The following is a 20,965-nucleotide window of genomic DNA, read 5'->3' as shown; positions in this document are numbered from 1 at the left end:
TATAAATGTGACGGATGTATATTGGAATCAATGTAGATAGGGTGGATGGGATGTCATGCAGACATTAAAAAAAAAATAAAGATGTGCATTATAACAACAGTAATATTGAGAATAATAATTTCTGGTGGCGGCACGATGGATCATCTGGAAAGCGTTGGGCTCACAGTTTTGAGGACCCGCGTTCGATCCCGGCCCCGCCTGTGTGGTGTTTGGATGTTCTCCCCGTGCCTTCATTGGTTTTCTCCGGGCATGCCGGTTTCCTCCTACATCCCAAAAACATGCATTAATAGGAGACACTAAATTGCCCCTCGGTGTGATTGTCAGTGCGGCTGTTTGTCTCTTTGTCCCCTGCGATTGGCTGGCAACCAGTTCACGGTGCACCCGGCCTCCTGCTTGTTGACAATGGGATAGGATCCAGCACTCCCCGCGACCCTTGTGAGGATAATGGATGGATAAATAAAGTAAGAAGTTTTGGTGCGTAACCTTACAGTGCAACACATTTATTGTACAGGTGAGTCCATTAAATGTCCAGTGTCATGTTTATATTTACAAAGTCTGCACTTCTTAACTTTCAAGTAAAGGAGTTAAGTCCCTTTTGTTTTTTTTCTCCTTGTAATTTCTACTACTACTTGAGTAGAAGGCAAATACTTTTAGCGGCTCTGCAAAAGTAGTAGCGTGTAAAGCGAGGCTCCCTTGACCAGGAGGCCGCAGTTTTCGTAGCAGCGCAGGGGGCGTGGCCCGGCGCTGACGTCACCGCCTCTTATATACGCTGCAGCTGTGGCGGCGTGCTTGCGCTGATGAGGCAGGCAGAGGAGCGGGCGCGCGCGTTCACGGACACTCTCCTCAAACAAAGAGAAGCACGCGAGGCACCACAGCATCCCCCCCTCGAACAGGCACGCAGCTCCGCTCGGAAATTCAACCGGCTTCAGACACGACCATGACAACCAACGGCGCCGCCAACGGAACCAGCGACATGCTGCAGATCCAGTTCGGTCTCATCAACTGCGGCAACAAATACCTGACCGCCGAGACGTTCGGCTTCAAAATCAACGCCTCGGCGTCGAGCATGAAGAAGAAGCAGATTTGGACCCTGGAGCAGAGCGGCGACGACGCCAGCGGCAACGTGTTCCTGCTCAAGTCACATCTGGGCCGCTACATCGCCACCGACAAGGACGGCAACGTGACCGGGGACAGCGAGGCGCCCGGCCCCGAGTGCCGCTTCATCATCACCGCGCACGACGACGGCCGCTGGTCCCTGCAGTCCGAACCCTTCGGCCGCTACCTGGGCGGAACCGAGGACCGGATCATTTGCTTCGCGCAGACAGCGTCCGTGGCGGAGAAATGGAGCGTGCACATCGCCATGCACCCGCAGGTCAACATCTTCAGCCTGACGCGCAAACGCTACGCGCACCTGAGCTCCAAGGCGGACGAGATCGCCATCGACAGGGACGTCCCGTGGGGCGTGGACTCCACCATCACGCTGGTGTTCCGAGAGCAGCGCTACCACCTGCAGACCTCCGACAACCGCTTCCTGAGGAACGACGGTGCGCTGGTGGCCGCCGCGGACAAGAGCACCGGCTACACGCTGGAGTTTCGCTCCGGCAAGGTGGCGTTCAGGGATTGCGGCGGCAAGTACCTGGCGCCGTCCGGGCCCTCCGGCACCATGAAGTCCGGCAAGAGCGCGCGCGTGGGCAAGGACGAGCTCTTCCAGCTGGAGCAGAGCCACCCGCAGGTGGTCCTCACTGCGGCCAACGAGAGGAACGTCTCCACCCGACAAGGTGTGTGTCAGAGGAAGTCGAATTACTGTGATGGCATGTTTGACTACAACGTCTTGTACGCATACTGCCAGTGGCGGCTCTAGGGGGGGGGGGGTCGTCAATGTTACCCCTCCCCCACTCTCCTTTAGGCTTTAGATCAGGGGTGTCAAAATAATTTTTGTTGTGGGCCATATTGTAGTTACATTCCCTCAGTGGGCCGTGAATCCATGAAAATCTTTCGCCTGATCGTATTTACACATGAAATTTATGAACTAGTTTTGGAATCAGAAATCAGGCCTAATGGATAGGTTTACGATTACGCCATCTTGTGTGTCATGGAGGTCAAAGAACACAGATGATAGGGGAAGTTTTTTTTCTACCTTGAATTTTTCCGATTGGGCTAAGGGTGGTGGTGACGTCATTGGAAACCTATCCGTGGAGTTTTCAACTATTGTTCATGTTTGGTAACACGAAAATGCGTCCAATATCTCAACTTTATCATTTATGATGCATGACAATTTGACATTTTTGTACAAATTTTGACAAGAATAATTGAAATTGACACTCTAGATTTGGCTTCGTGGGCCACATAAAATCACGGATCTGGCACCTTGACACCTGTGCTTTAGATCAGTGATTCCCAAACAGTCTGCTGGGGTACATTAGTGTCCCATGAGCGATCTTCAGGTGTGCCGTAGGAAGTTATCCAATTTTATGTAATTGCTAAAAAAATATTTCCAATAAATAGTCTTTGTTCATCTATGTCAGTGAAATCACTGCTTTAGATCTTATCACATTTTGATTCAACTTGTCCCTTCTCAGGGTTTAGAATTAAAGAAAACCCCGTCCTGTATAAAAAGATTAACTCCCCCAACCAGTTTTGATCATTTTGATGCCACAACAGCAAAATTCACCACACACATGTCACAAAAAACTAAAATGATTGGTAACTGCTGATCAGTCACATTTGACCAGTGGGTGCCAATTGAGAGGGATATAAATATGGATATTAACATGATCATGAAGCCACAAACCTGATGCCAAGAGTCCATTTTGGGTGGAAACCTGTAATTCTCTTATTTTACTGGTGACTGCGGTGGAAAGAGTGCAACAAAGGAGGCCTTTAGGCCTGCTTGTCTTCATGCCATGTGTTCCATTATTCACATTTATACTGATCTTAAAAGTAGAACATCCCAGTGGCACACCCCGTTCTAGCCCCCAGAACTTTGAGCTTCTGCGAGTATTTGTTGGGCTCATCTTTGGCCTATTTTGCACGTTAAAAGTCACGTTTGTTGCCATCGACTGCTTTAGAATTCAAATATCTAACTAGGAGGGCTGGCAGCCAATCGGCTTATTTCAAGCTTTGTGTTCCCCTGCTCACATCCCGTTTACGTCGATCTGTTGCTATTCTTCTATTCTTTCTATTCTTTGGTTGACATTTGTACTGGACTCCAGATTGTTGCTCTCACCAATAAATATTTTATCCATATAGGCGAGATGGCAAATGAAAAACATTCATCAGTGGAATTGTCCATAAAGCATGGTGTCAAACTTGAGGCCCAGAGGCCAAATCCGGCCCACCACATGATTTTATGTGGCCCGCGAAGCCAAATCTAGAATGTCAAATTCAATTATTCTTGTCAAAATTTGTATAAAAAATTTCAAATTGTCATGCATCATTAATGATAGTTTTTTTTTTTTTGTTACCAAACATGAATAGTTGAAAAACACATTACCCTTGATTTCTGATTCCACAAGTCGATCATAAATTGATGTAAATTAGTAGATTAAATATTTGTATTGTTTCAGTCATATCGGCCCTCGCAGAGAAACCGGAAGCACAATGTGGCCCGCGAGGAAAAATGAGTTTGACACCCCTGCCATAAAAATATCTTTGAATGATTCTTGTAGGAGACTAGCTAAGCGACCCGACGTTAGCAGCCTCCCTCGGATGAATGAGTGTGATGGTTGTGGTTTCCAGCTGCACGAGTGGGTAAGACAAAAGCTCGTCTCCTTCCTTTACCTTTCTTCCTTCCTTTTTGCCATCGCACCTCTTGCGTAATTTCCCTAATGGCGGCCCTCCCCCCACGGTCTTAAAGCCATCAGGCGTGTCTGTTGTGCGTTAAGGGTCAGAAGCAATCAAGACCAACTAGAATGAACGGGCCGACTGTGTCGGTGAGCATTGTTTTACATGTGGGGGTGGGTGAGGGAGGAATGATTTGAAACATGCACGTCTCACTTAGATCAGACAGAAAATGATTAGCACTGGATTTAATGCGTAGCATTACAAAAATGGGATTTGGCTCGAAATCTCCATTTGGTGCGTGGTCAGCTGAGCCCTTGTGGTTTGGCTCCCTCTTTTCCAAAGAGATCCTTTTTTTTCTTTTCAACTCCTATCGCTCTGCGACACTCTGAGCCCATTTTGTTCCATCTCCTCGCTGTGTTTACTTGTCAATGGCTCATTTATCCACTTTTCTACCCATCAGCACTTTCTCTCCCGGCTCCACAAAATGGAGTCCAGCGACTGCTCCGTCGGAAGTACGTGGCGGCGCTTTCTGTAGCGAACAGGCCTGTGCCAGAAATGTGGAAATTGCGTTTTAAAGTTCCGCTTGTGCATGTTTGCGTGATCTTGTCTTTTAATGACAATCCCAAAAGGAAGTCCATATTCACAACGCCAAAAAGCAGGATCCTTTGTGATGCGTATTCAAAACCCGATCGGAATTAAACTGGCTCCAGATGTTTTGGGACCTACAGCTGCTCCTAGCTTCCCTCCGTGGCCGACTGGAGCCAACATGGCGGTCGGAGTGGCCTGGCTTGCGTTAGGGGAAACCAGGGTTAAGCTGTCGGTCCAAATTCTGCTGAGTTGTATCAGAACTGTTAATTTTGGTATTGAGGAACTTTGCACGATTCAAGGCAAGACAATGCAGTTGTCTTTATCTTGTCAGAATTTTGAATGTTGGTTGTCTTTGGCATAAAAGCCTCATTTCGTATGCTTTAACCTCTTGTTCAATAGTAACGTGAAGCCCTCTTCCACAAAGTAATTATTATTTTTACCTTTAAGATTGATAAAGTGAATGGCGGGGATATGTTTCAGACCTGCACGGAATCTCTGAATATCTGAAAGATACAGAGCCCCTAAATGGACATTGGGGGGGGGGGACTCTTCAAAAAAAATTAACTTGTTTCTCATTGTAATGAGTAAGCTCACGGCTGTGTATGGAAGTATTCCTCCGTCTTCCCGATCAACCGATATTGCTATTTCTTCATCAGATGCGGATAAATGTGAGAAATCACAGCCGGGGCGTAATGGTGTCCTATGTAATCGAGCGTTTGGAACGTAACACGTCCCATACGCCGACGTAGGTCATGTGACTCGCGAAAATGGCAGCGCCCCTGAAAATTCGAAATTGTCGATTAAAAAAATCTTCTCAAAAGACTATTAAATGAGAGAGGATTTAACATCACATTGTCAAAACAGAGTACATTTTACATGACCTATTGGATACATTGTTAATGCAAACCAGTGAATTTCCCCTTCAAACTTTTTAAAACTGACATGTAACAATAATTGAAAATACACTTTTCAGTTCTCGCTCTTGCGGTTCTCCCATCAAGAGGCAGAGCACGCTTGCTTCATTCTTGTTTACTGTTAAATAGGTAAAAAAATTAATTGAACATTTGCATATTCAAACAACTGTTCAACCAAAACAATTTGGTGTACTAGCTTAATGCTAAAATATGTTGAAGCGCCATAAATGGTGTGAGGGGAAATTAGCATAGATTTTACATTGATCTTAGAAATTTAAAGTAAACTCCAAATTTGCCAGTTGTGTATTATGCAGCAATACTCACAAACCTATCACTTTCTCCTCTGTTATTATAACTATTACTGCTTTTAGTGAGGGGATCTCTGCATCTGCCTATCCTCACGAGGGATACGGGCGTGCTGGTACCTATCCAAGCTATCTTCGGCCAAAAGGTGCGGTTGACCCTGAAATGGTTGCCAACCAATCGCAGGGCACATATAAACAAATAACCATTCAGATGTATGGGCAATTTATAGTCTTCAATTGACCTTGTTTTTGGGATGTGGGCGGAAACCCTAGCGCTAACAACAGTATGCCGAAACTAAGAAGCTGGGAAGAATCTATCTATAGTGTACATCGCATTTTCTTAGGGCAGTGGACTAAAATATGTGCCTGTATGGATTTCATCTATATGTCGTCAGTATTTCAAAATTCTATTTTAAATGTGTCTCCCACCTGTTTCCTGTCATTAGCGGTTGTGGCCTACCTAATAGTCATGAAAGCAAACCTTCCAGGTGCTCATTTCATTCGCTTGCAAACATCCCTGCTCAGGAGATTTTCCCAAACTCCCAGAGAGACCCTTTATGGACTTGGACACTTTTTTGAGTCCGTTAGCCTTCAGCTCAATGGCCTTTTTAAGTGTTGGGATTGAAGGCAGAGTGCCTTTAAGAGGTCATCATTTCCTGTTTGCTGACCACTGACTGGTCTTTGCGTCTGGTTCCACACCGGCATTAGTAGCTAATATGGGGAGGGAGATGGGGGTCATCTTTCACTGTCGCAACAATGTATTTTATTGCCGTCTCAGAAGAGTGGACTGGAGTTTATAGGGCCTAAATTTTTGTGACACATTTGCTGTAAAAATCCCCCTGAGTATTATGACCTATGGAGTGTAAATTGACCGGGTCAAATCAGTTTCCAAAAGGAAATGGAGAAAAATTTAGGAGGTTACTTGAAAATTAGCCTCCTGGCCAATACATTAAGGAACATTAGCGTGGGTGGTATTGGCTTACTCCAATTTGGGCCTGAGGCGTCAAATGTGGTCTGTTCCTTTGTGAGGAACACTTGCGTCCTGAGGTGATTTTGTCCAGGACGTTGGTGCATCTGGTCTTTGAAGCGCAGATGCCGAAGGGGAGATCTTTGTGTAAATGGCCTGTGAAGGGGGTAGGCGGGGGGAAAAGCTTTACAGAGTTTGTAGTTTGATTGATCTTGGTCGATGAATGAACTGCCATATAAAACAGACGCCAACTGGACAATTCATTAGGTTAACCAGTACCAAGATCCTAATACATGAGCTTTACAAACTTGACTGTCCTTATTTTACTGAGGCTGGAGGCTACGATAGCGTAGATCTTACACTATAGACCAGGGAGAAGAGATGGCGAGGGTGGATGACTTCAAATACTTGGGGTCAACAATCCAGAGCAATGGTGAGTGTGGTAAGGAAGTGAAGAAACTGGTCCAAGCGGGATGGGACAGTTGGCGGAAGGTGTCTGGTGTATTATGTGACAGAAGAGTCTCCGCTAGGATGAAGGGCAAAGTTTATAAAACAGTGGTGAGGCCGGCCATGATGTACGGATTCGAGACGGTGGCACTGAAGGGACAACAGGAAGCAGAAGTGGAGGTAGCAGAAATGAAGATGCTGCGGTTCTTGCTCAGTGTGAACAGGCTGGATAGGATTAGAAATGAGCTCATTAGAGTTGGATGTTTTGGAGACAAGGTTAGAGAGAGCAGACTTGGACGGTTTGGACATGTTCAGAGGAGAGATTGGTAGAAAGGTGCTGAGGATGGAGCTGCCAGGCAAAAGAGCGAGAGGAAGACCAAAGAAAAGGTTGATGGATGTGGTGAAGGAGGAAATGAGGATAGTGGGTTTTAGAGAGGAAGATGCACAAGATAGGCTTGGATAGAAAAAAGATGACGCGCTGTGGAGACCCCTAACAGGACAAGCCGAAAGAAGTAAAGAGTTTCCAGTTTTATTCTCAAGGGAGGCAGAATTACATCAAATTGTCTTTCATTGATCTACTTCATAGTCTGTTGCCGACAAATCTCAGCTTTGCTTCACAACAGGTTTGTTTTCTGTCCACCTTTTTCTGTGTGCTTTGCCAAAAGAGCCCTGACACCAGTTGTGTGTCCTTCACCTCCTCCAGCTGGCAGGAAATGAAACGTGACACACAGAATTCCGTAAGCTGTGACCGTGCGCGCACAGTAAGGGGAAAAGAGGACAAGTGATTGCTCTTATCGTTCTGCGTTTTCTGGCTGCTCCAGAATGTGTAAACTGATATGTTTAAAGACCATCTTGTTAGGTTTCTCCAGACGATCCGGGTGTTGCGGGGGTGGGGCGGGGGCATGAAATCATCGTCATAGTTTAGGCTTCCTGTGTGGGTGTATCTCTACAGAAATGCCCTTCACACTCAGCATGAGTCGAAAATCAATTTATCCCGTGATTTGATACAGGAAGGGGAGTAAGTGTGAGTTTCCCGCCACTTGATTAGGCCATTTTTATTTTTTTGAAGCCAGGACGGGCTGGAGGGGACCGTGCATCTGAAAAGAGAACAAAGGCTGATCTGGTCGCTCCCCATTTGTGCCCCAGCTGTCCACCTCCTTAGTCAGGCCTGCTGAACAATAGTCCACACACACACACACCCACACACACACACGGGCGATTAAACTGGATACAATTGCGTGCGTTCACAGCGGACCTCTGGTTCTGGCTCACACACAGTGGCCCACAATCTATGCCTTTCCGTCTTCATCAGAATGGATGTGCAGAGTGAGGTGGACAGAAAGATGAAGAGGGTGTTTTTGTGTGTGTGGTTATGGAGGTTTCTGCATGTGTGGTCACTTTTGTTGTGGTGTGCAGATTTGTTCCAGCTTCCCTTTGGGAACATTTAAAAAAAAAAAAAAACAAAGTGACCAGCGTACACTTACAGTATGTGGCTTTTAGACACACACACACACACACACACACACACACTCACTCACAGTAATGCCCTCCCTGGGTCATGGCTTTGTTTCTCCAGGCGTCACCGTAATGTTTTGTCTATGTCAGTGTTGTATATTTTTCTTGTGATCTAACCTCTCCAAGGCTTTTTTTTTTGTGTGTGTTTTAAAAAAACAATTTATCCACACCCAAACATTGTTCCACTACAGTTTTGGCCAAAGTTCGCTGTAGTATGAAGTACCGGTATCTTGAAGGAAAGGAGTGCTCTGTTTTGACTGATTTGTATTTATTTATTTTTGCAAATGATGGATATTTGAGTTGCAGTTCATGTATGCGATTATAACAGATTATATTATCCTTGCAACAAACATGGTCAGGTCAGATGACGAGCTTTGAATTCAGTCTTCTATACTTGCTAGTGACTCTTCCTTCAACTTTGCTGGACTATTCCATCCTTCCAAATTCCAACAATATTTTTGTTTTACTGGGCAACAGTTCTTGCGGAAACTCTTGAAATTTTCACACAGTTTTCAGAAGACCAGCTTTACTTTTTATTTTTTACTTTCTTGTACATCTGTCTACACGATATTATGCAAAGAACCATTAACTATGAATTGTTGATGGCTGTTTCTGAAAGAGATAGGACAGACTTTTTTTTTTTTTTTTGGGGGGGGGGGGTTGTTTACTTTAAACAATAAAGGTCATTATTGGACAAGTTCTTAGCCACAACTATACCAGTCGGATCCACTGAAGAATTCCTTGGTGAACCAAATGAATCTTTACTGTGGTTCTTTGCTCTTTTAACATCATCTTGTGACAAAACGGCTGGTATGCCAGCGTCCCTCCTACTCATATCAGGGGTTTGCAGTTCCTTCTAAATCATACCCAAACCACTGCTTTGTTCTCCTTGATGCATCTTGCCTGATCTCTTTGTCAACCCAGTCTCCATCGTGCTGCGCCTCAGCTTTTCGGATTTCAACCCTCACATGTTGTACACAAGTTTATAAATCGTGCCCTTCGCAGCACCGATGACAGACGAATGTATAAACTCCCGACTGCTACTGTGCTAAGTTTTGACCTGAGTAGGAAACTGTGCCGATTAGTGCTGATCAACGATGTCTTGACTTAAAGGTGGAATTTTACTCTTTTTGTTATAATTCTCCTCCTTCAAGCTCTCTGTTGCTGCTAGTTCTCATCTTCTCTGAACATGTGGTTTCCATTAAGGTCTGTTATGTTTTCCCTCTCAATCATCTGTGTGTGTGCGTGTCTGCACATATCTGGAGCAACTTTATATGCCAGCAAAGGTCTCAAGTTTTGGAGTTGCTTTTAGTGAGTGCCCAACCAACGACGAATAATGTGACAAGCTATTTTTTTTTTGCACCTCCCCTTAAAAACAATAATTCTTCACTGTTACACATTACATAACCGTTACTGTGTGGACTGAGGCCCACCTGGATTTTAGGTCACTTTTGCGTTGGTGGGGTCTGAGTTTTTCTCTTAGTACACCAGTGTCGGCAGACAATTCCATTTTCTTTCCTTTTGGGAGGCCAGCAGATACAAACTGTCACGCCCTACGAATTCGCTGGGTAACAATTGTTGATGTGAACATGTGATTGATGGCGAGGGGAAAAAGCAAATCTTCGCTATTGTGCTCTACATTTGTCCTGTTGTGATGAACCACAGAATATTTGGTGTTTTATGTATGTTGCTGTTGGAAGAGGTTTTCCCGGAATGAAGCTTGCCCAATTGGTTTGTGCCACATTTTTGTACCACATAGTCATTGTTTGGCTTCAGTTGGAGAGATGGATGCCTTCTAAAAGACACATTGTCACACTGGCTACATAGGAATACTTTTAAAGTCTTATAAATGACCTCAAGATAACGTTTGGGTTTGGAAAAAAGAAAAACTGAGCAGGATGTTCCCGGACATCTGCAGCTCGAGGTCACCGGTGTAAACTCTCATTTTTGTTGTTCAGCTTTACTTTCAGCGGACTCTTGAAGCTAATGGAATGTTCCATTTTAGTATTGTGACGGCGGGCCTACAGAGAAACAAGAACGCTGGAAAAATGAGCCTGCAGCATCTAGGAGGGTGTCCATGAATGAAAATATTGAGCACATGATTACGTTGGATGGCTCGAACACTCGTCTTTCTGTGGACTTTTACGCAACAGGGCAACAGTCAGTTTGTTTCTCGGGGCTGCCGGCATCGGTCAACTATGACCTCATAATGCACAATAGCATGTATTGTGCACTATGAGCTGCATGTGTATATGTGTGTACAGTTATGTATGCTATCCCTAGATTGACACTGTTGAGGCCTCTTTGGCTCATTGTGAGAGTGCGCTGATGTTAATGAGGTCACGAGTTGAGTACTTTCACGGTGGTGCGTGCGGGGTGAAATCCTGCGCTAATCCAAACCGTCTGTCGCTCATTCGAGATGTCTGATCCTAACCAGACGATTTGCCCACGTGCATCTGGATCATCTCTATTTGCAGCCGACCCCTCCCCCCCACAAACTAACCCCTGTGTGTCCCCAGGTATGGATCTCTCAGCCAATCAGGATGAGGAAGGTGACCAGGAAGTCTTCCAAGTGGAGATTTGCCGTGAGAACCGGAAGTGCGCGTTCCGCACCGCTGCTGGGAAATACTGGACCCTCACTGCCAACGGAGGCCTTCAGTGCACCGCTTCGACTAAGTATGTTTTTGACACCACCATCACACGTGTTTCAATGGATCACTGCTCTCAGGGCCCAGGAGGATAATGGAGAACCAGATAGTCCATCACTAATCTTAGTTTGTAGTTCCAGCTGCTCGTTTGAGATACTTGAGGCCTGTGTATGTGTGTATGGGGTCCTATGTGACGCGTGGGTGAATGGGGTCAAGGCCTTGCCATGTTGAGGGGGACCGAATGCATTTGTCTGCAGCCTCAACCTGTGCAGAGTGATTTTTCTTTCATGTCTAGCAACAGTGCTAGCTGTTAACCCTTGACTCCGATTCTTTGTGTCTGGCTACTTTATTTTGTGGCTCGAGAAAAGCCCATTGTCGTTGTTCTAATTCAGTTGAAGAGTTTGGTTCTTTTCACCCACATAGCTTGTGCATCTCCAGTTTGTGTTACACAAATGTGATTTGAATACCACCTAATTGTGTTAAATTGGGGAATGATTAGCAAAAGGAGGAAGCATATATTTTTTTTTTTGTTAATTTATAAAGACTTGACCACTTTTCAAAACGTAAGATGAAGGATGCACGATATTTCGTTCGAGCATAGTCCTCGATCTACGTGAGTACAGTATTCGGATTACAGGGTTTACTGTGATGTTGGTGTAATGTAATATACAGTGAATCAACTGCAATGTTAAGTGCTCAGACTCATTCGAACATGCTCAAAAGATTAAATGATTGTAAAACGTGCTGGTATGCTGTAGTAACTGAACAACTTTGTGTAAAAAATCAAAACAAAAAACCCAATACTGATCCTGTATTATTTCACATTGCAATATATATTGCACCTCCCCCCCACCATCTTGTGCAGCCCTTTAAGAGAGCACACAATGTGGGTAGTGAGGAGGGGGAAACTGATATGTTGTAATGGTTCCCATAGTCCCACCACACAACGATACTGCCACCAACAATCGCAAAATTCCTAGCGCCACACCAGATGCCGTAATTCCAAGATTTACCTGTGAGAGGCAGCTCAAAATGACAAAAGTAGAATATCTGTTTTTGATTATTCAGTTTCCCAGAAATCTGACTAAAGAAGCTGAAACTACAGCAATATTTCCCACAGGAAATATAAATCTAGTTCCAGACACCCCAAAATACAAACAAATGTACATTGTTTATCATAAAGAATGACAAATAAAATGGATATACATTTAAACATCAATTTTACCTTTGTTGAATACTCCTGGAGTTTGAAGGATGACGATGAGGGGATGAGACCTTGTCTGTGAGAAGAATCTGCAATTATTGGATAGTGGACCCTTGGAGTCTGCAGACTGTGAAGAGGGCAAATGGACACTTAATTGACACCATTATGATTTACACTTGGACGGCAGATGATAATTTTTAAACATTAACTAAATCATTTCCTGTTTAATCAAATGTTAACTAAATCATTGCCTGTATAGTTAATTGAGGTTTTTTTTTTTAATGGCAATTATAGGTTCCAGTTTGACTGTGAGAAGGAGTACTCCTACAAAAGTATTTCCATTATTTCCTTGGTTTTGAATCTAAAACTGGAGGTCAGTCAGCATTCTAGAACAGTTTGACTTCAGAGGTCCCAGTAACCTTCCTCACTTATCTCAAAAACATCGACCTGAGATAAAACAAAACTGAGACAATCATCACAAGGCGGCCACATTCCATTACTGCACTCTCCCTTTTATTCTCTTGACACCTTCCACGTGAAACCATATTTAATTCTGTGTCAGCTCTACGAGGGAAAATTGTTTAAAACGCAGCCTTTCTTCTTGTATGTGAAATCTAGACCAGACGGCATTATTTGAGCAATACTTTGTGCCGAGTAGAGGCAGATGAATAAAGGCGCTTGCTTCAAATCCAGCAGTTTGTCGCTGTAGCCAATCGCGAAACAGCTGCGGGTGTTTACACTTGCGTCTCACGCTGGTGCCACGTGGATGTGATCTCATCGTGCCTTTTCATTTGTCGGTCTGTAGGTCAACTAATTGCTACTTTGACATCGAGTGGCGTGGGAAGAGGCTGACTCTGCGGGCAGCCAACGGGAAATACGTTGCCGCGAAGAAAAATGGCCAGCTAGCAGCCACCATTGACGCCGCCGGTCAGTTTGACTCCTTGAGTATCATCCATGTTTAACCTTCCTGATTACTTTAGGAAAAATATTTTCTAACATTTTTTTTATACCATTCGTGTACTATGAAAACATTTGGGTTGGTTTGCTATAGAGCTCGTGCACCTACGTCACCGAAATCACATGACTGCACATATTGACTTTCTAAGCAAAGCATTCTTCAATGCTAAATCAGTTGGAGATGACATGAAAATACGTCTCCCAGAGTTTTGTCCGATACCGTTAAACATTTAGAAGGTGATAATAAACGAAGTTACGTAGAGAAATGAGAGACACTTGGCATAGAGGACCCATATTTAATGCAGAAGTCGATGTTTTTGCCGATAAGAAATTGGATCGTTAACCGGCTTCTGCTTGTCTTGGACAACTGAATTTATACACTTATCTGGTGAGTAAGTTGTCAAGATTTACACGGAAAAGTTTGAAAGCTCAGAAAATTCTGGATGCATACAAATACTTTGTTGCTGGATCTGTTCTCAATCAAGAATAAATACCACATAGTGACCGCTGGGATAGGCTTCAGCCCCCCATACACGGAAGCGTGTTATGGCCACACGTTAACCTATATAAAGCTCTCCGCGACAGACGGGTTATTTTCTTTTTTTAAAAAACGCAATGAACTCATTTGCGAACAATGCATATTTAAAACAAAAAAAAAAAAAAGTCTCTCACGGAGAGGTTTGCCAAAGTTTAACGTGTGGCCAACACCATCCATCACGTTTAATTGCCAATCCCATTGATCTTTTCTCGTCTTTTCATCTGGTATTCCATACAATGATCTCTTTGAATATCTATCTCGTCTGTTGTAAAAACCAACAGCACAACAAGTCTCGGGCATTTTGAATATCCTGCTCCGGTTCAATGTCCCCCACACTGTCGAACGGCTCTTTTTGACCAACAACATGGTGCTGTGAAATTGGTGACGTCACGTGCACAAGCTCTGTAATCTGTGATCGTGAAACTGTCAATCTTCGCTTTGATTTTCATGTTAATTTTAGCTCAAACTGTGAATTAGTCGCCCTGATTATTTCAGCGCAGATATTTTTAAAAGGATATTGCAGTCAAAGTAAATGCGGCATGTTGAATGAACAAGATCAGAAGTTAAAATTTTAATACACTTTTTTTTTTTTTTAAGCGGTGTTTGCTCATCTTGACTTCTTTAGTGTTTGATTTTGAAATGGCTATTTTTAGAAACCGTATCTCCATATTAGAGAATTTATGCTTCAGTTAGTCAGCTCACATAAGAACTCTACCACAATGACTGCTAGCAAGTAACGAGCATTACCTGGGTATAATAAAAAAATGAAATTCATTTAACTCCCCCAGGGGAGTCAGAGGAATTCATCATGAAGCTGATCAACCGCCCCATCATCGTGCTGCGTGGCGAGCACGGCTTCATCGGCTGCAGGAAGGTGACCGGGACCTTGGACTCTAACCGCTCCTCCTACGACTACTTCACGCTGGAGTTCAGAGATGGCGCCTATAGCCTGCAAGGTCAGTGTGCTTTCATGTCGGCCTCTGTGTGCATAATGAGCTGCACTTGTATGTGCTCTCAAAGTGCCAGAGACTCATTGTTCTTGGACCTCCTGCAGGCATGAAAAGGATTACATCTTTTATCAGGCCCTTTAGTGAATTTACTCAAAAAAGAGCGATTCAATCTGGTTCATTATGTACAAAGGCGGATGTTTTTGTTTGTTAGCAGGGTTATGCAAAAACCCATTCATTTATGAAGGAAAGAAGAAACAATGAAATTTTGGCGCGTATCTTGATAAAATTGCAAATGCATTATTTTTTGACTGCAAAATCCGTTAGCTTTTATTTTCATTATTATTATTATTATTATTATTATTACGTCCGCAAAACTACCGAGAGGCTTGACATCCTTTTGGTTTATCTACTACTAAGTCACAAGGTCCCACTTTAAAAATAGTTGTCCCTGTATTATCAGTCTTTCCTGATTCACAGAATCACAGACTGGAAGTTAACATTTTAATTATTGGATTAAAAAAAATGCAAAAACCAATCGAATCTATTTTTTTGAAAGAATTTTCAATGGGATGGGAGCGTTACAATTCTGAATATTTTCAACATTCTTTTCACATTCTGTGATCTGAAGTAAAAAGGTGTTTGGAAATACAGTAGAGCCTTGGCTCTCAACCACAATCCGTTCTAGAGGGTGGTTCGAAAACTGATTTGTTCAAAAACAAATCAACCGCCGCGCGAGTTATGTTATTTCCGTTTTGTTTTGTTTTTTGTGGGGTTTGTTCGAATTGACATTGACAAAGCGCGTCGTGGGTGGGTTAGCTGGTCGGGCCTCACTCGGTCTGTTATTTCCGGGTTTTTTCGTCGGGGTGGGAATTGACATCAAAGCGCGTCGTGGGTCAGCTGGTCTGGCCATGCCCGTTATTTCTGGGTTTTGTTGGGGGCGTTCAATTCGAAAACAGATTTGTTCGGTAACTGAGGCTGTACTGTGCCATCCTGCAAAGAGCTGCTGTTCTGTGGGCTTCAAAAAATTTTGATTCAATCAACAGCAACTGCTTGCTTTAGCTGAGTAGTCTAATCTTTTGTAACGAAATTGAGATATTTTCTCACTAGCAACTTTATAAATTGTAAGACTTGCGCCTCAGTTTAAAAGAGAAATTTGCAATTGGCCATTTGATGAAATAGTCACGATAACTCAGGTGAGTGATAAATGATTGACAACTCATAAGCCACGCCTTTTGTCTATGATTGGTTGTTTCCTTGGATGCAGTGGTCTCTTGTATATCAAATTAAGGGCACAAAATGGAGCCAGGTATAGCTACTCTCCCCCCACACAACAGATCATATTCATCATTTACCACGGTCTTGTCATAGACTTAACTTTTTTTTCCAAATTGCAAACTGCCCTTTATTCACGGCAGGGGTGTTTCCTCCCGTACAAACTGTAAGGTGGCGTGTACACTTTGGTGCTAGCCCGGCCTTGGTGTGCCAAACTACTCAACGCTATTCAAAATTATCTACTTTTCGCATGCTGTAATTCAATTTATCCCTCACTCGTTATCGTGTCTCCCGTGTGCAGACTCCACCGGCAAGTACTGGATGGTCGGGAACGAGCAGGCGGTGGTGAGCAGCAGCGACACGCCCGTCGACTTCCTCTTTGAGTTTTGCGACTACAACAAGCTGGCCGTCCGCCACGCCGGCGACGGCAAGTATCTCCGCGGCGACCACGCCGGCGTGCTGAAGGCCAACGCGGACGACCTGGAGACGGCCACGCTGTGGGAGTATTGAGAGGTGCGGGGGACCCAGTCACCACAACACTGCACCCTCCCAATGAAACGTCTACTTATCCCTTCACCCGTCCTCATATGACATCTTGTATGACTTTATATTTTGAACTGCACAGAGAGAAGAGGAAGGATGGAAGAGGAAGGTTATTGTGTCTTCTTCCTTCCTTTCTATCCCTCCCTTTCCCAGCTGCCGACCTCTATATGTTGCCATAGTTACCACGGGGCTGTGCACTTTTTCCCCCTCGCTCCCACTCTGGTTTGCTGCTCGTCCCCCTCTCCCTAATCATCGCGCACCCCTTCCTCGCCTTAGCACCGACTGGTCTTCTTTCTACTCGTCTCTGTTGTATATTGGTGTTCTTCTACTCGATCCCAAAGAAACAGATTCTTGATCTGCTTCCGAGACCCGGGGGTCTCGTGTGCTGTCTCGAGTAGAAACTGTCTGGAAGCTTCTATCGAAACCAGACCAGATGTTTGTGTTTCCCGGGCCTGTTGATTGTCAGGCCTTCTCCTTAACATGAAAATGTTCACATGTAAACTAGCTTCCCGTGTTGTCCTCTAGCTGTGTTCCTATTGGTCGGTGGGGCGTCTGATTGTCTGGGACCAAACAGGATGTAGGAAGTAATGTCTCTCCCTATTGTCCCCAGATCAGTTTAAAAAGAATTAAAAAAAACAAAAATAAAAAAACAAACCCAGGTGCTACCACTTCAGGCACCTCACCAGAAACAAAATAAGTATAACATTTTGGGCTTGGAGTGATGTACATGTCAAAGTCCAAGGCACAGACATTATCATGACGAAGTGAAATAGGGAAACCCTGAAATGAATATTTGAAAGCTGCTTTTGGGATCAGATGAGCACAACGTGAGCCTCATTATGTATGTAGACCGAAGCCTTTGCGATTTAAACTGGATTCAACCGTGGCGTCATCTCGCACAAACCTGATACTGGACCGTGGTGCTACTAACGATGTGCTGTTTGCACCAATTATTGTTTTTGTTTTTTTTCCTCCAGCCAAACCCAGTGAAGCATCTCATCCTTCACAAAGCACTCGAGAGCCTTGTCATTAACCAGATCTGCTGCTGCTTCTTTTGCGTTCTTTTCTGTATCTACTTTGACCAGAGTCACATCTGCCTTCTTAAATCAGGCGTGATGATATTGTTTGATTTGGGTTTTTATTTTTTTTGGGCTTGTCAGTGAGGCGAGAGAAGGAAAAATAGGATGTGTTCTACTTCAATGTTCGGTTCTGACTTGTCAGCCTGTTTTCTCCATTAAGCGCCTCCTTATTTCAACTCAATTACTGGCACTATGAAATGAAATGTGATTGTAGCCAGCTCCTGATGATTTGTTTTTTTACTGTAATTAAATGAAGGGTTAAGAATCTCAAATAATTAAACGGTGCACTTATCCTCAAGTGTCTCCATGGTAACCAAGGCTAAGACAAACAGATGTGGAAGGGCGACTATGTGGTAATGACTGTGCCTTATGCTTATGTTTTGGGCAGTAGGAAATTGGATGGGTTAAAAGAAAAAAAAAAGATAAAAAATCCACAGCTTTGCTTTGTATAACTGGAACTTCCTTTTGTATTATTTTTGTATAATTTGTTTAATATTGTGGATTCATCTCTTGTACCATTGGTTCACCTGAAATCAAACAACCAATAAAACTGGGATTTGGAACAATTTGTTTCTACTTCATTTTTGCCACAGGAGCATTTCTATTATGCAGTATATACGCTCACCAAGTTTTCATGCTTGCAATAAGCAAAATTTCTAACAATGATATAGCCATTAGTCACATTTGTGTATTCATCTAAGATTACTATTGGTGGAACTTGTTTCCAAGGGTGCGGCACGGTGGATCCGCTGGTAAAGCGTCGGCCTCACAGTTTTGAGGTCGCAGATTCAATCCCGGACCTCCCTGTGTGGGTTTTCTCCGGGCACTCTGGTTACCTCCCACATCCAAAAAATATGCAGCATTAATTAGACACTAAATTGTCCCTCGGTGTGATCGCGAGTGTGGCTGTTTGTCTCCGTGTGCCCTGCGATTGACTGGCAAACAGTTCTCGTTGACCGCTGGGATAGGCTCCAGCACTCCCCGCGACCTTCGTGAGGATAAGCGGCAAAGAAAATGGATAGATGGATGTTTCCCAGGCTGGATTTACATTACATGGTTAAAGTGATACAATTGCAATTCTTTTTGTGTTGTTTTCAATACAATAATGGTGTTCGGACCATTTAAATTGTGACGTCTTCTAAAACCATCCTAAAAGGTTTTGAACAGGCATTCACTTTCCTATTCAACATTGTGGGTTCTTTGTAGTACTCAAAGAACCTAATGGGCATGTTTCTGGAAAACACGCATGAACATTTCTGTCAACACCGGAAGGCTGCAGATGAGATTGATTATTCAATTGATTATTTTCCGATTGGTTGGTGTTTCTGCACTTGTGTCCTTCACCACACCTGATTTAGTACGCTATTTGATCTTGAGACATTTTCTCACCAAAATGTCAGTAGCGTTCGATTTTTAAAATTCTATTCTACAGATTGTGACGAGACCACAAAAAATGCCGATCATATTGTTCATACTTGCCAATAATCCATCTAATAACGACCTCCTATTGGATTGTATGTGGAATCTGTGCAAGTATTCTGACAACATGGAGCAGTGCCATGTTCTGTGCCGCTAATATACACAAGAGGGAACTTTCCCCCTTTCTTCTGAATAGAGCCTTTGTGTCGAAACATGAATCTAGCACACACACACGCACACCAGTCATCCTGGTAATGTAATGATGGAAGCTCCAGAGCAGGTCTCTAATCCATTTCACTCGCATCAGCTTGCAGATATCCCTTAGGGACGCCCAACATGGCAAAACAAACACACACACACACCCCTCTCTACCCAACACCTCCCTTGCCCCTTGCTTCCTGCTTTCTTCACCATCCCCGACCGTCAATCCTTCAACCAGTCGACAGTCAAACCACCCTCCGTGCCCCAGATCCTCCATCCATGCCCTTGCCCCCCCCCATCTCCCTCTTTGGTTTTGACTTAGCCTGAAAAGATGAGTCACAGAAAATATGACCCATATCCCAGAAATGGGAGCAGCGGTTTGCGGGTAAAGCGTCACGCTGGAGGGACGGCATTTTTTTTTTCACCCCCTGAGCCAAAGGGAGAGGCTGGGGTGGGGATGGGGGGAGGGGATGGCAATGAGGCCGCATGTGTGAAATGGCTGCCACCCCACCGCTCGGCAAAAATCATCTCCCTGTTGCTATGGCAACCCCGGCTAGCACGAGGCTGCGCTCTGAAGTAAAGTGGAGACGAGACGAGTTGGGTGTCCAAACCGTCGTCATCCACAATGCAGATGGACAGAGGATTAAATGTGTATGTGTGTGTGTGTGTGTGTGTGTGTGGGGGGGGGGGGGGTTAGACCTCAGAGGGTTAAGTTTAGGTGAAGGAGAAAGCGGAAGGAGCATTAGATCAAAGAAAATGTCATGATCAAGGAAATAAGGCCTCACCTCAGCTCCAGTGTGTGTCCATGTGTATGTTTTGAGGCTTTTCCTACATTTGCTCAAAATGAATAATATTCCCTGGCTATTTTCATCCAAAATGGCAACAGAGTGGGTCAGTGGGTCACTGGGTAATCTCTTTTGAGGGTACATCAATCCCAGAATTCCTAAACACAAATTCAATTCCACATTGATGACACACACACATATTCATGTAAATGGCGGCATGCGTGTTTTTGGCATGTGGGAGGAAACCGGAGTGCCTAGAGAAAACCCGCGTAGGCATGGGGAAAACATGCTAACTCCACACAGGCGTGGCCAGGATTTGAACCCCGGTGCCAAGAACTGTGAAGCAGATGCTATAACCAGTCACCCAATGTGCTGCCACTTTTTGAAATATCCAGCCATTTTCTTTTGCCGCTTATCCTCACAAGGGTCGCGAGGAGTGCTGGAGCCTATCCCGACTGTAGAGACAAACAACAGCCGCACTCACAATCACACCGAGGGGCAATTTAGAGTGTCCAATTAATGTTGCATGTTTTTGGGATGTGGGAGGAAACCGCAGTGCCTGGAGAAAACCATCCAGGGACAGGGCGAACATGCAAACTCCCCACAGGCGGGGCTGGGATCGAACCCGGGACCTCAGAACTGTGAAGCAGATGCTCTAACCACCCATCCAACATTCATACATTTACACACTATTCAATAAAACCACAAGCTCAGCTCTTTCCAGTTTGGCCAGAATGCCTCTGATGTGTCTATGGCACAATTCTCAGCATTGTGTTGTCTGCTTCGACTTCAGTTTAAGTCAGCAAATCTGGTTCCCTTCTTCCCTGAAAAAGGGCTCCAGTTGAATTGT

The 20,965-nt window shown here is 44.3% G+C and overlaps 1 protein-coding gene and 1 long non-coding RNA gene across 3 annotated transcripts in view; one reads left to right on the top strand and one right to left on the bottom strand.

Annotated features, from left to right (window-relative positions):
• The window catches only part of LOC133514526 (uncharacterized), a 34,816-nt gene that overhangs the window by 8,746 nt on the left and 5,105 nt on the right, over positions 1-20,965 (bottom strand). For both annotated transcript variants that reach the window (XR_009798814.1, XR_009798813.1), the window contains exon 3: positions 12,393-12,498. This is a non-coding gene — a long non-coding RNA (uncharacterized LOC133514526). The remainder of the gene's footprint in view (positions 1-12,392; positions 12,499-20,965) is intronic.
• On the top strand, positions 778-18,276 carry fscn1a (fascin actin-bundling protein 1a). The gene is made up of 5 exons (XM_061846289.1): positions 778-1,778; positions 11,039-11,195; positions 13,177-13,298; positions 14,655-14,822; positions 16,390-18,276. The coding sequence occupies exons 1-5, from the start codon at positions 938-940 to the stop codon at positions 16,596-16,598; spliced, it is 1,497 nt and encodes a 498-aa protein (XP_061702273.1). The 5' UTR covers positions 778-937; the 3' UTR covers positions 16,599-18,276.

This window comes from Syngnathoides biaculeatus, chromosome 16 (genome assembly GCF_019802595.1).
Source record: "Syngnathoides biaculeatus isolate LvHL_M chromosome 16, ASM1980259v1, whole genome shotgun sequence".
Taxonomy (NCBI): domain Eukaryota; kingdom Metazoa; phylum Chordata; class Actinopteri; order Syngnathiformes; family Syngnathidae; genus Syngnathoides; species Syngnathoides biaculeatus.
Note: the sequence above shows the minus strand (reverse complement) of the source record. Positions and strands in the feature narration are given on the sequence as shown.

Coding starts and splice junctions, on each gene's coding strand:
- fscn1a (XM_061846289.1), top strand. CDS start 938: ATGACAACCAACGGCGCCGCCAACGGAACCAGCGACATGCTGCAGATC. Junction 13,299..14,654: donor AGCCACCATTGACGCCGCCG/GTCAGTTTGACT, acceptor TAACTCCCCCAG/GGGAGTCAGAGGAATTCATC. Junction 14,823..16,389: donor TGGCGCCTATAGCCTGCAAG/GTCAGTGTGCTT, acceptor TCCCGTGTGCAG/ACTCCACCGGCAAGTACTGG.